Source organism: Drosophila persimilis, unplaced genomic scaffold, assembly GCF_003286085.1.
Source record: "Drosophila persimilis strain 14011-0111.01,24,50 unplaced genomic scaffold, DperRS2 tig00000000-arrow-pilon, whole genome shotgun sequence".
NCBI classification, from domain to species: domain Eukaryota; kingdom Metazoa; phylum Arthropoda; class Insecta; order Diptera; family Drosophilidae; genus Drosophila; species Drosophila persimilis.
In genome coordinates, this window is record NW_020825288.1 from 4986791 (window position 1) to 5000827 (window position 14037).

At 47.0% G+C, this 14037-nt stretch overlaps 1 protein-coding gene across 3 annotated transcripts in view; it reads right to left on the bottom strand.

Annotated features, from left to right (window-relative positions):
* Positions 1–14037, bottom strand: part of LOC6598653 (aminopeptidase N) — a 31385-nt gene that overhangs the window by 1028 nt on the left and 16320 nt on the right. For all 3 annotated transcript variants that reach the window (XM_026995040.1, XM_026995039.1, XM_026995048.1), the window contains 8 exons: positions 5634–5820; positions 5043–5285; positions 2441–2815; positions 945–2378; positions 761–884; positions 499–689; positions 269–436; positions 60–203 (listed from right to left, as the gene is read on the bottom strand). In XM_026995040.1, coding sequence (XP_026850841.1) covers positions 60–203; positions 269–436; positions 499–689; positions 761–884; positions 945–2378; positions 2441–2815; positions 5043–5285; positions 5634–5820 — 2866 coding nt within the window. The remainder of the gene's footprint in view (positions 1–59; positions 204–268; positions 437–498; positions 690–760; positions 885–944; positions 2379–2440; positions 2816–5042; positions 5286–5633; positions 5821–14037) is intronic.

The window sequence follows — 14037 nt, forward strand, 5'->3', positions numbered from 1 at the left end:
ATAGGTGTGAGATATAGTAAATGATACCAGTATATTAGGATCCTTCAAGTAATACTCACTATTCGGCAATCTCCTTAATGTTGCTCTGCAGAAAATCAAAGGCAATCTCGTAGCCAATGGCATTGGAGGCCACGGCGCGGAAGGCCAGTGCACCATCCTGCTTCATTATGCCCGATGTGGGATTGATGGTCATGTTGAGGTATCTGTGAGAAGAATCGATAATGGTCTTTAATCTAATTCCATTTAGTGCTGATTATCTGCTACTCACTTGGACAGCAGCCAGGGCTTCGTGGTGCAGCCCAACGAGGTGAGTATCTCCTCCTTTTCAGAGGCGCTTGTGGTTGTCTTGTATTGCTTGTAGGCGAAGTACCATTCTGGATAGGAACCCTCCGCCAGAGCCGTGCAGTAGATCACCGATTTCAGATTCGGTTTAATTCTAAAAAACCCATAAAGGTGATTAGCTAACACTTGGACTTCAGCACAAGCTCAAAAACTTACGGATTCTTTTTGGTATTTCGCATCCATTCGCGGAACTTGGATTGGGCCACCTGGGTGCATCGATCGTAGTTGAATTTACAGGCAAAGTTGGCCACCAAAGCGCGATGCTTCAACTGCAGATGGGACTCGTTGTCGGGCTCGTTCAGGCCATACTGATCGAAGGCCGGACGAACGATGAACTTCATAAAGGCCTAACAAGAAAGGTGCATCCAGCATGAGTACAAAATCATTTAAAGGGTTCAAATGTCTAACAAAATCTCACCCTGAAAGTCTCATAGGCTGGTTCCCGCTTCAGGTTGTAGATCAAATAGTTGAGTCCCGGCTTGGCAGCACTCCAGAGCAGCTCATCATCCACGGACGTGTACAGCTCCATGAGGAAGGTCAGACTGTAATAAATGAAACCTCAGTTAGCGTAGAGAAGCAATTGATTTAGCGGTCCAACTTACGGTATGTCGTAGGGCAGATACTCTGCCTGCGACAAATGAAGTGCATCGTCGAGGAGCTGGGCTCTCGTTATCCGTGGCAGGGTGCTGAAGTTCTTCTTGAGAGCCAGCCACGAGATCATGTCGTAGTTGACGCGGTAGTAGCCCTGACGGTTCAGATTCAAGTAGACCACACTGTCGTTGTTGCTGGCACTGTTGAAGACGTGGCTAACGATGAGTTCCTGCTGGTCCTCCTGGTTGGTCATCCAGTGCGTGGGGATGTTGTCGCCCTTGTGCAGCTCGTCCGTCTCGAAGGTGATGGGGATGAACCAGCGGCTGTGGTCCGCAGGATTGCGGGCGGGCAGAAGATATCGCTCCTGGCGGAGGACCAAGTCGGCCCCACGGCGCTCCACATTGACCACCGGATAGCCCGGCTGCGTTATCCAGGAGTCCATTATCTGCTTGACGTTCAGCTCCTTCGGAAGAGTGCCCTTCTCGTGGCCATGGCGGGTGAGGATTGCCCAGAGATCGTTGCGGTCCATGTTCTCGTAGGCGAAGGTCTTCAGCAGATCCTGGGTAGCCGTGCGGAAGGCCTCATCCCCCACAATGGAGTTCAGCATGCGCAGGAGAATGGTGCCCTTGGAGTAGCTGATCGGATCGAAGATGCGGCGCACATCGTTGGTGGACTTCACGTCAAAGGAGATGGCATGGGAGGTGTTGTCCGCGTCGTGCTGCATCGACTCCTTGAACTCCATCATGGTGAAGGTGTCCATGATCTGGAACTCGGGATGGGCATGGTTCAGGGCCTTGTAACTCATGTAGCAGGCGAATCCCTCCTTCAGCCAGAGATCGTCCCACCACTTGGGCGTCACCAGATTGCCGAACCACTGGTGGGCCAGCTCGTGGGCAATGATCTGAGCCACGTACTGCATATGCTCCGACGAGGAGGCCAGCTCCAGATCCTCTGGGACCAGCAGCGCCGAGTCCCGGAACGTGATCAGGCCCCAGTTCTCCATCGCCGCGAAGCCAAAGTCCGGCACCGACACCAGGTCGATCTTCGGCAGCTTGTTCTTGATCCCGAAGTACTCCTCGTAGTACGGCAGGAACTTGCGCACCATCTTGTACGCATAGTGGGTCATGTCCACAAACGTCGGCCGTGTCCAGATCTCCACGCGCGGCACCACACTGCTGTCGAGAGCCGCGTAGCGCGAGTCAACCATGTTGGAGACAATGAAGGCCACCAGATACGTGGGCATCTTCGGTGTGGTCAAGAAGTCATCTCTTATGAAGCCCGGACGGTAGGCACTGCTGTGCGACTTGGGCATGTTGGAGAGGGCCATTTTGTACTGGCTGTTGCGAATGATGCTGATGGAGAAGTTGGCCTTCATGTCGGGACGGTCGAAGCAGGGGAAGGCGCGTCGCGCATCGATCGGCGAGAATTGTGTGCTGATCATCCATCTGCAAGAGAGGAGGGTTATCCATTAAGCGATTATCCTATTGGAAGTGCTGCAATCACTTACTCTGGCTTTTTGGTATCCGGATTGGTGTAGCTGGTCTTGTAGACACCCTGCAGGGTCTCCGTCACCTGACTGACAAAGTCCAGACTCAGCAGCAGCCGCAACTTTGTCTCCGCGGCCAAGGACTTGTCCAAGCGGACCACAAATGTGGCATTGTCCTCGCCATAGTCGCTGTCAAAGTCCAGCTCCAGCTCGTCGCTGCCATTGCTGGTCTTGCCCGGAAGTGGCGCTCGGATCACACGCACATTGGCGATGCTCACGTTATGCACGTCCAGCACGATGGGCTGCCAGGCGCTCACCTTGGCCACGTCCCGTTCGATCTCGATGGTCAGGCTGCCGTTGTTGGACGATGTCACAATGTTTGGCTCAATCAGGAGGCTACAAGAGGCGGAAGTGAGATGGGAATGTATCATGAAAATAGCCCGGGGAAATGCAGTGCAGGTGAAATGCAAATGGCTGCCAAAAATGCCAAGTTGCAGCCATCAAAAGTGCCAATCAATCAATCACTCGCCTCGCTCGTCCGGTGGCAGTCAGAGAGCAGCGCCTGCACATGTGTTTGGCATCCATTTGAGGGCAATGCAATTCACACTGTGATCTGGCTTCGTTCGACGGATTGGGGATGGCGATGGGGCAGGCAGAGGCAGCCATTAGTCGCTGTGCATGCCATGCCACATCATAAGCCGCATCAGCAATCAGAGCAAACAAGAACTGGGGACAAGCGGCTGCAGCCACCACGAAGATTGGATGCTCTACCGAAGGCAGTTTTTATGTAAATCCCGATACAGGAAAACAGGAATTTAATTATGGGTAAATATGAAATATCATTCGCAAATTAACTCTTCAAAATGAGGTCCAAGTCTCCTTTCACTTCTTTTAGGGGCAGGCACCCAACTCTTCGACAGAATTTCATTTCAATTATAACTCTCTCTGGTGATTAAGCTCTCTGCTAATATGAGAGCAATAAAAATGTATTGAAGATCAATTCCCTCGGCTCTCGCGCACACATGCCACAAATGCCACAGACTATCTGGCAGATGCGGCCGCCGGCCTGTTCTGTTGGCGACCCACTCTTCGCACTCCACCGCCACTCCAGCGGTTGCCAATCTGGAAGCCCCATGGGTGCTGGCTTTGCGCCTTGTTGCATTTAATTGAGGCGATTGGTTTACAATGCGTGCGTCCGGGGCAACCAGGAAGCAAGCTTCGAGCCAGCAATTTGCCATGGATACGGCAGATACAAGGAGGGGAGGGGCAGGGTTTGGGGGGCTACCGGTGGACAGTGTTGCTTTGATCAGCAGCTGGAAAATCAGTTGCCATCGATTGGTGCAAAGAGAACTTTGCGGCACTTGCCGCCACCATCCATCAGCCATCGACCGATGCATCTCCCATCTCTGATCGGAGTTGGAGGGAGGCCTGCGTGAGGGGCACAAATTAATGCCCAGCTTGGGCTGGCTTTCTGTGTCAATTATATTAATGCATGCTACTGGCTACTGGATCTACTGGAGAGCATCTTTTCCCATCTGGCAGAGCATCTTCCTATCTGGCGACCATCTATATCTATCCGGCTGCTGGTCCAAGTATCTGGCACATTATGTCATGCCGACAGTCGGCGTGCGTTTATTGTTTCCTCAGATCTATGCCGCTCTGCTTCGCTTTGGTTCCGCATCTTTTTCCCAGAGTGTGACTGAAGAGCGGGCCCAGGCCTAACGAGCCCCCCCCAAACCCGACAGCTCTCTGGCGCTGTTGGCCGCCATCTCCCGTGGTGTCTTGAACAAGTTGTTAGTTCATTAGTTACATGTGAAAAGCGGCTGGAATATAAGCAGCAGCAGTAGCTAAAGTTCTTTGGTCTCCACTTTTGGTACACGGCTGCTGCTACATTGCGGCTCAATCCTTGACCCACTTTGGCGCAATAGAAATAAAAATATACGTATACGAATACGTATGTGGCTGTACATGACCCCAAGACTGACGTCAATGGGGAAGGGCTGAAGGTTTTACTGGTTTTAGGCGCTGTCAAGGATAAAAGGACGTGGGCACTACATTAAGACTTTTATGGGCGTAGACAAATCCAAGTTTTGGGATAAATAGAAGGATTTCCCAGCTCCCCAGCTCAGTCTTGGCATAAAAACGGCATAGCTTCTGTATTTTATTCTCTATACCAAGCAAAATATTTGATTACCTATAGAATAATAGCTTTCCTGATGAAAATTATTGCCCTTGTAAAGATAACGTTTGTATCTGCCCCAAGAAAACTTTCTGTCATATTAATATCGCTGACAGGCTTCGTCTTAGCCCGTCAAGATAGCATTGATACACAACATGATCCAGATTGCAGTCAACTGTCCGATCAGATCTCAGTGTGGAGCCGGAAATGACAGAACAGTCGTGCGAGTGAAGCGATTTGTGTGTCAGCCTCGAATCAAAAGGGGAACATGCAAAGCCATTTAAACAGGAGGCAGTCTCGTGTCGGGCCTGCGGCGATTTCCATTAAATGCAATTGTGGCTCTTAAGTGCTAAATTGCTTGGCCCACAGCCACAGCCACACCACACCACACCCCCTGTGACGAGTGCCACTTAGATACTTAGATAGGTTTCACCCTTCACTCACCTGTAGTGCAGCGGACGCCAGCCCTCGTAGAGCTTGAGGGGCCGATCTGTGGGCTTAGTGCTGTTATCGAGGACTTCCGTGGGCGGCTTGGGCACGGGTATTATGTCACCCACGGGTGGAGCCGGCGCCATCTTCGTCTCCGTCTCCACGACCGGAGGCGGTTTGGGCGGGGCATTGAGGCTTAGCCATCCAGCAGTCTCGATGGGCGTGGCATTCACCTCGGGATGGTGAGCGGTGATGCAACTGTAAGGCAAAAAAGAGTTGCAAAGCAAACAAATCAATTCGGGTTCATTTATGCAAAGTGCTGCTCCGCCGGTCACACCCACAAATCCATCCTCCAGCTCCAATTTTGACCCTTCCGCACCTCGAAATGCGTCAGGCTCAAAAGAAGAGTCCGGAGGCGGCAAAAGGAAACGCATAAATTGCTTTCACTTTCGAAAATGAGGTCATGTCGCGTTCGACTGCCAATTAGCACGCTTGCCAAAACGTTTAGCAGAATGCAAAACCAAGCAAATACCAGACAGACCAAATTACCGAATACCGCACCCGTGAAAGGTGGAAAATTATTTCGATTTGGGCCCTTTTACTCACCCGGGACTGGCTTCCGTTGGTGGCGAGACGCCTTGCCGGGCCACGAAGTAGGTGATGGCTATGGAGAAGAGCAGCGCCACAATCATAATGAAGGCCGAGATGATCAGGCAGGCCCTGGAGACATACACGCCCGTCGGCGGTCCATTGAAAACGTACTTCTGGCCATTCTTAGTCTTGAGCTGACCGCCTGAAAGGAGAGAGAGAGAGAAACATTGGAGAGAGCTATAACTTTAGTGATCTATCAAGGGAGAGAGAGGTATAACTTTAGTGATCTATCAAGGGAGAGAGAGGTATAACTTTATTGGCTGTCAGAATTCTTAACGCGCCCACAAATTTATGCCCATCGTTTTACGATCAGGGGCCATAAAGTTTATGTTTTGTCCAATTAATTGAATGTTTTCAGTGCATTCAAAATTTGTTTATAGATTTCTTTGTTTCGATTTCTGTTCGAAATGCCCGGCATGCCGATGCATCATGCGAATGGGCGGCCTGTAAACACTTAATGGCAACATCAAACTGATTTATGGCATAATCTAAGCAGCACTTGGAGGGGGAGAGAGCGTGGAAATTAAAAATTGTTAACAGACCATTTAGCGGGGTGTCGACAACGTCTTCTGTCCCGCGGTGCATCCGCGAAGAGAGTCCCCCCAACTTCTTTGCTCTTCTTTGTGGCGAAAATTCAAAGTTGAGTGAAAATTAATCTTTGGCTCATTTCATAAAACCCAAGGAGAACCGACTTGGTCGGGCCTGGACGCATACAAATGATCACAGTGCTTAAAAATAGTCTGCGGATACTTGTATTTAATTTTTACTATATTTATTTTGTAGATACTTCTACGAAAAGATGTTGAGACTGAGATAAAATTTATTGAATTACTGCAGGTGATGTAATTTCAAAAAAAGTATGCGTAACACAGTGCTCGAAATAAGTGTGAGATCACCTGATAAGCTGTGGAATACATACATTCCATGGCAATGATAAGCGCAGGAAAACTTGCAATCACTTCAAGATGATAAAGAATACGAGTACGGGGTATTGTTATGCGGAAGTAAACAATATCTCGAAGAGAACTTATCTCGAATGCCAGCATATACATATACTTATGCTTGCCACTGTGGGCCGACGATTGGGAGCAAAAATAGTAGCACGTGCTGAGAATTTTCAATTACCCGATTACCATTTCTCGCTGGCCTTCAAAGAGAGAGGCCTCACAGCTTTTTATGATGTGTGCGCATGGCACATTTATAGGAAAGGCGGAGGCCCAGGCCCAGGCCCAAGCAAATGGGAAAGAAATGCCCCTCAGAATGTCAGTGACTCTTTCGATGGATGGCTGCTTTTAATTAAATTTCACAAAGAGGTTCGAAACGTTTCGTGGAAAGGCTGCCTGCCCGCGCGCCGTAACTTTCTAACACGCTTTCCTCTCGCACGCTGCCCCACCTGTTGCAATGCATCTGCGGTTTATCTAAGGGGGCACCGCAGCCACATCTGCCCCCCAGAACCTTCCCCATCTGGCTTTGATCTTCGGCCACAGGGAAATGGTATTTATGTGGCATGCCCCGAAAATAAGACCGCCACCTGCAGCTGTGAGCTGATTAGAGAGCCCAGAGATCGCGTGCTCGTTCGCCTTTGACGGAGTTCTGATAAATCAGTTGTCAAGAACTATAACTCAGTGATAGCAACGCCCTGATTGCTCTGCCCGCTGAAAGCTTTTCACGATTTTCCCCCGTGTTCCCAGATTTCCCAGTTCCCCAGTTTTTACTTTTATTTATTGTTTGTTTAGTTTTGCTCTCCACAGAGTGGGAGGTGCTGGAAATTTCATTTCTGATGAACACATGACGAACCTCTGGTCCCCATCTGATCTTGTCGTGCCCCACCTGTGTGTGTCTGATGCGTTGCTTCATTAACAGCGGGAGCCTAAGCACTCCATCCCTCCCCGATTCGCAGCCAGAGACATGGTGATTTAATATTCATAAGTCGAAGTTTAAGTAGCATCAAGCGACAATAAAACATTCAAATTAAGTTCCAGACGCCACATTTTGTGAATGAATTTCACATATACTGGTGGTGCGCTGTGTCTGTGTGTGCGTCTGCATGTGGGTGTCATGCGTGAGGCGCCACCAAACATTGGATCAAAACGCCCACGGGGCCCGACCTTAATGTGGGAATGCCGAACCCGTAAAATTTAACAAAAATGGTTAATGAAAATGCTAATTCGAAAGTTGGGATCATCTGGATTATACATATAAAACACAATCATCATAGAGATGTTCCTTTGATGATTTCAAATCCGTATCCAGATTATGTAAGGCCAAGAACCGACTTCGTAGTCATTAAAGAACCAACCTGTAAAATTTTGTGTTTCTTTATTTATTTTTTACGACTATATCATAGACTCTATTCCAAGACTGAAAAAATATAAGCATAAATTTTGAAACATACCCAAAAATCTGTCCTTTGATATATAATCGAAATGGAAACGTTTTCTAATATTTTTCGTATCATCAAATTTGAAATTACGCAATTTCGTAACGAATCCACGGAACGTACCACCCCCAACCGGGTCGGAGGATGCGGATGCGGATGCGGATGATGCCGATGAGGAGCAGGGAGGTGGTGGTGGTGGTGGTGATGATAATGAAGCTGAAGCGGAAGCGGGTGCTGCTGCAGATGGAGCTGTAGATGTTGTGGTGGGCGCGTATATTGCAGATGCCATTAGGGGCATTTGTATCTTGGGATTGGTATAGGATATGATGGCTGCATGGGATAAGAGGGAGTAGAAGAAAAAACAGATAGGAAGCTGAATTTAAAGCCAAATGAATTTGAAAGCAGGTGAAATGATTTTGATTAATACTCGTATTATTAACATTAAATGGAATGCCAAGGGAAATGAGAACAGAACATGTGTAAATGTAAGGGAAAATGAAAAGCAAAGGGAAAACTATGGGGTGTGTGTGCAATCGCTGAAGCAGAGCAGCAGCAGCAGCAGCCAATCAGCCACAATTTTCAATTGAAAGACATTTAATCAAATTGACGCCACCGCTGCCACAGCGTGGGGGAAAGGTGGTGTCTGCTCTGTGGCATGGGGTAATCGGGGCAGTGGGAATGGTAATGGTAATGGTTATGGTATGTGCAAATGGGGAATGAAAATGCGTTCATCGGAGCACGTGTCGCGGCAGGGGGGGGCTCTATATACCCATTCCCGCTCCCCCCCCTCCGCTCTACTGACGTTATTTGTTGATTTTTTGAATCGATCGCCCAATTGTTGAAAAATATTGCTAAAAATACAGCCAAATGTGCAATTGTACAGGAGATGAGCCCCGCGGTTGAGTGTGTGTCAGCGCCTCGGTGTTATTCAACTTTGCCAGATCGGCAACTATTCTATAATTAGCCGGCTATAAGGAAATCTTTATACTCGAATGATTTTTGTACATTTATAGAAGAACAATAGATGGGGCGGGAAGTGTTGCCACTGATGAATGGACCTGACGATACCCTACCTTCAGATGTTCAAGCTATTAGCACATTGAAATGGTTAATATTTCAAGACGATGTTTGTGTTGGGTATTAGCCTTGTATGTTACTCGAATTCTTATGATATCCATAATCATATTCATATTCCTAAATGTTGGCACATTTCAACATCTCTTCCACATCAAAGTGATCTCCGGACTCGTTTCCGACATCCCAAGACCCCAGAATCCAACCCCAAACCACACCATGAATCATCGAATCAGTGGATCACTGAAATGAAACGAAATGCCCAGCCAACACCTTCTACGCTGAATTGACCCCCCTGGTCAGCCCGTCCCAAGACCCATAGAGGTTTTATTATACCAGTTCTGGTTTTGGTGTGGCTCGCTTTTGCTTTTGCTTTTGCTTTTGCTGAGGGGCTATTAAACGAAATCGAAATCGAATACCGAACGCAACTTGAGTGTGGCAACTGTTTGCATTTCGCACACACAGTAGATCGTTTTACACGAAATTACTTTCGGTTTGTTGGCTGATCGTATTACCCGCAGAAGGGGACCATGGACTGGGGACCGGGTACTGGGGTGTGAGTACTCCCCGTATCTTAATGACTCAATCATGCGTTAAATGCCAAAAACATGGCTAAGCATGTACATAAAACGAATACACAGATAGACGATTGTATGTTTTAACAAGAGTTCAATAACAGCCAACGATAATATTTGATTATTCGACTTTGAACTTGGGAATTGCTTTTCGAAAACCCAAAGGAAGTTGATCACATTTGTGGTTTGGCAAAGAGGAGAATACTTCGAATATTGCTATTTCTCAAGGGGATTTTAATGTGTTCCGAAGAGTGTCAATCAAAAACCAGCCCAAAAATATTGTTCTTCTATCAAAGTGTGTTTTAAAAAGAGTAATATAACATAATACACGGAATACAGTGGAAGAAAGTCCATAAACTTATATGATTTCATTGCTTATAGGGGGAGTTCCATATTTAAATCCCTGGGGGATTTTTTAAGCTTTTGTAGAGTTCTCAGATTTAGTTATTATGTCGCAGTGTGATTGAAAAAGAGCCATTATACACAGAATACAGTGGAAGAAAGTCCATTTCCTTATGAGATTTCATTGCTTATAGGGGAGTTCCATGTTGAAAGTAGCTTTCGTATGTTTTAACGAAGCATATGCTCTAAAGAGTGTCAATCAAAAACCAGCCCAAAATATTGTTCTTCTATCAAAGTGTGTTTGAAAAAGAGTAATAATACACAGAATACAGTGGAAGAAGGTCCATTCCCTTATGAGATTTCATTGCTTATAGGGGGAGTTCCATATTTAAATCCCTGGGGGATTTTTTAAGCTTTCGTAGATTTCTCAGATCTTGTTATTATGTCGAAATGTGATTGAAAAAGAGCCATTATACACAGTATACAGTGGAATAAAGTCCATTCACTGAAAGGATTTCATTGCTTATAGGGGAGTTCTATGTTGAAAGTAGCTTTCGTATGTTTTAAGGAAGCATTTGGTCTAAAGAAAGCCAATCAAAAACTAGCCCAAAAATATTGTTCATCTGTCGAAGTGTGATTGAAAAAGAGCCATTATACATAGAATTCAGTTCATTCCCTTATGAGATTTCATTGCTTATAGGGGAGTTCCCTGTTTAAAGGAGTTTTCGTAGGTTTTAGGTAAGCATTTGTTCAAATAACGATCGAATTTTGGTTCTATTGCGCAATCCCTTCAGTGATTTCATTCATCAAACATTTGTTAATACATATTTATAAACAGGAACTGCCTTTGCAAAGACCCATCACAGAACACCTCGTACCCGTACAACAAATGTTTCATTGTGAAAGACCCTACATGAGGGGACACAGGAGCTCTTATCGGTTGCCCCTCCCCCCAGGTGCACACTCGCTTGACACTTAATTGCAAAGAAATTGTCGCATTTACGTCACGAAACTGCTTTCTTCTGCCATCGCCACTCAGTGTTCCCCGTCCCCTTTCCCGTTCCCGTTCCCATTTCCCAGCCCATATCTTATCTGCAACATCGGAATCACGGCGAGACAAACAAACGTTTCGTTTCAGTGTTCCTGCTTTTGTTGTTGTTGTTGTTGTTGTTGTTAATTGTGCATGTTGGAGCATGTTTGAGGAGCCCTCTCTCTCCTTCTCTCGCTCCCTCCTCCTCCCTCTTCACACCTTCAAGCAGTGCAATTCAATTTGATTTTCGTTCGCTGTCTGCCAGGCCGAGTGTGTGTCATATTTAATGATAACCCATTTTCACTTCCCCCCCGCCCCCCACTGAAAACTCCAGGCACGGGGTGGCAGGAATGTAGGTTACATAAACAACTTCTGGTCATGCTTACAAGTGCCTTTCTTTGAGTTGTTTAATGGCCCAAAAGATGCCCGATCTCCGATAGCCGTCGATGACGAAGGGCCCTTCTCTCTCTCTCTCGGAAGGAGGTCACTCTTTGTGCGGGTCTCGAGTTCTTTCATGAATGCTCACCATATGCCAGGGATCTGTCTGCATTTTTTGCATTTCCTTTGCAATTTAATTCCTCGCTGACCCAATTCTTCTCCCTGAGCATTTCTGCATTCATAATTCATTATTCATTATTCACACAAGAGCAAATCTGTCGCCTTGCATAGGGAAGGATGTCGCTCAGACGAGGCTGAGGAGTGCAGAAGACACAGACATATGGCATCTGGTTTTTGGGTCATCTCAAGAGAAAGACATACCAGTGCCCGATTGGGGGAAAACGGCTTTTAATTGGCAAGCAATTAGGCGGCTAAATAAAAACTACTTTATATGGCCGCCCAAATGTCTGGCCTAACAAACAAAACAAAAAACCATAACTAATGTTTAAACCGCTTCGCATTGTCAATTGCTAAAAGTTGACACAGAGAAAGAGGGGGGCAGGCAGGCAGGCAGGCAGGCAGGCAGGCAGGCAGGCAGGAGGGCATTCAATTGTGGCAGAGTTGAGTGAACTTTGGCTAGAACGTGTCGAGGAACTTGAATGGAGTCCCTCTCTCTCTCTCTCTCTCTCTCTCTTTTCCCATTTTGCATGTCTCTAATGAACCATTCAGCCGCTCTGCAGAGGGGGGAAGGCAAAAAGAACTGATTCGAGGGTGTGGAGATTCCGCGTAAATGTCAGCCCACAGGCCCATACATAACTCATGGAACTCCAATTGGAAATTAGAAATGTTGCATGCAACGAGGTAATAAACAATTCATTTGTTGTCTCATCAAGCGAGCAGCAAAACTCCAAACAAAACTCTCGTGAAACGACACACAAAAAAAGGGCCCTGAAAATTGAGATCCAAATTGTTTATTTGACTTTTCTTTTCTTTGTGGGTCTTAAAGGCCTTTACTTTGACGCCTCGACGAAAACTGTTTACTTCTCCGAGAGCTTGACCCAACATTTATTTGCTTTGATTTCCGCCGCGTCAAGCTCCGATTCGGGAGAATTTTTTTTGGGCCGAAAGACAAAATAAACTGAGACATTCACAATTTTGAAAGCTGATGAATACTAATGCTTGGAAATCAGTTGATAATGCTGCTGATCCCAATGCTTAGGCTTCCATTCGGATATTACCATAACCCGCCCGGAATCGGTATTTGGAATTTTATTTTAATATTCAATATTTTCCACTTGACGAAGAGAAATGAAACCGAAAGTGAGAGAAGAACAGCTAATGAAGTCGTGCAGACAATGCAGTTAATTATCCCCCAGATGGGGAATGGGGATGGAGATGGAGTTCCCTTTGGGTCACGTTTCCGGTGCATGAAACCAAAAACCAGTCGCACTATTTGCAGTTACCCAACGGTAGCTAAAAGTTTGGGGAAGGGAGATATAATTATAATTATGAGCCACAAGCAGAGGCCCCCCCTGCTCTGTGCAACACATTGTATCAACATGGGGTGGCAGAGCAAGCAAAACTCTGAGATATCCGACAGAACTTGCCACCTCTGCACCTTCCAGGCAGCCAGGCAGGCAGTGCCGCTGATGACAGCATCAGATACACTCGTAGAGGAGAAGCAGTCTGCCGGGGGGCAGCGTGGATGGGAGGCAGCGACAACATTTGGTATCCAAATAACTTGACTGCCACAGACAGGCCTTGAGACTTAAATGTTTCTGTGCTCCAGCTACAAGTCGCTTGCTTGGCTGTGATTTATCATCCACTGTCGTTGACACTGAATGGGGCACTTTGCTCCCCTTTTGCACCTCAGAGCTGTGGCTGCTGCTGCTGCCTGTGGGCGTGTCCATGCCCCATGGATCGTGCAACTCGAAATGCAATTCGTTTCACTCCACAAATTAGCATACGATTATCATTATGCCAGGCAAGGCGCACAGTTCTGCATGTCACAGATCAAGGGAATGGTGCATGAGAGAAGATGGGGAGATGGGGAGACCCTTGGCTGCAGACGGAGACGTGTCACTGGAAGAGGTACGGATATGTACGAAATTGCTATTACTTATTGGAGATACTCCAAGAGATTGATCTCCCATTCGACCTACATTCTGCCATTCGGATACCATCCTCTTCCTCTTTTAGACCTTGCCCCAAATGATGATCTCAATTCCAATCACATTCCGTTCAAACTTTACACCTTGTCCACATTATGCCGAGCACAACCTTCAGTAGCAGCCCCAAAAAAATGACAAATTAAGCGACACTCGAAAGCGACACCAACCGTACGCCGACCGGCACTTGCCGTGCAGTTTTCGAGTGCGGCTAATTTGTAAATTAAATTAGCGCTCAGTCCCATTTGCCACTCCACGCCACGCCAGAGCCTCCACTCGACTCGACTCGACAACAAAGCAGCCGTCAGTTCGTCTTTCGGGCCATCGTAAACCCCACTCAACCCAATTTTAATTAGACGGCCAAGCCACGAGAAAAAAAGAACCTTCCAACGAGTAGGAGACGTTGTTGTGG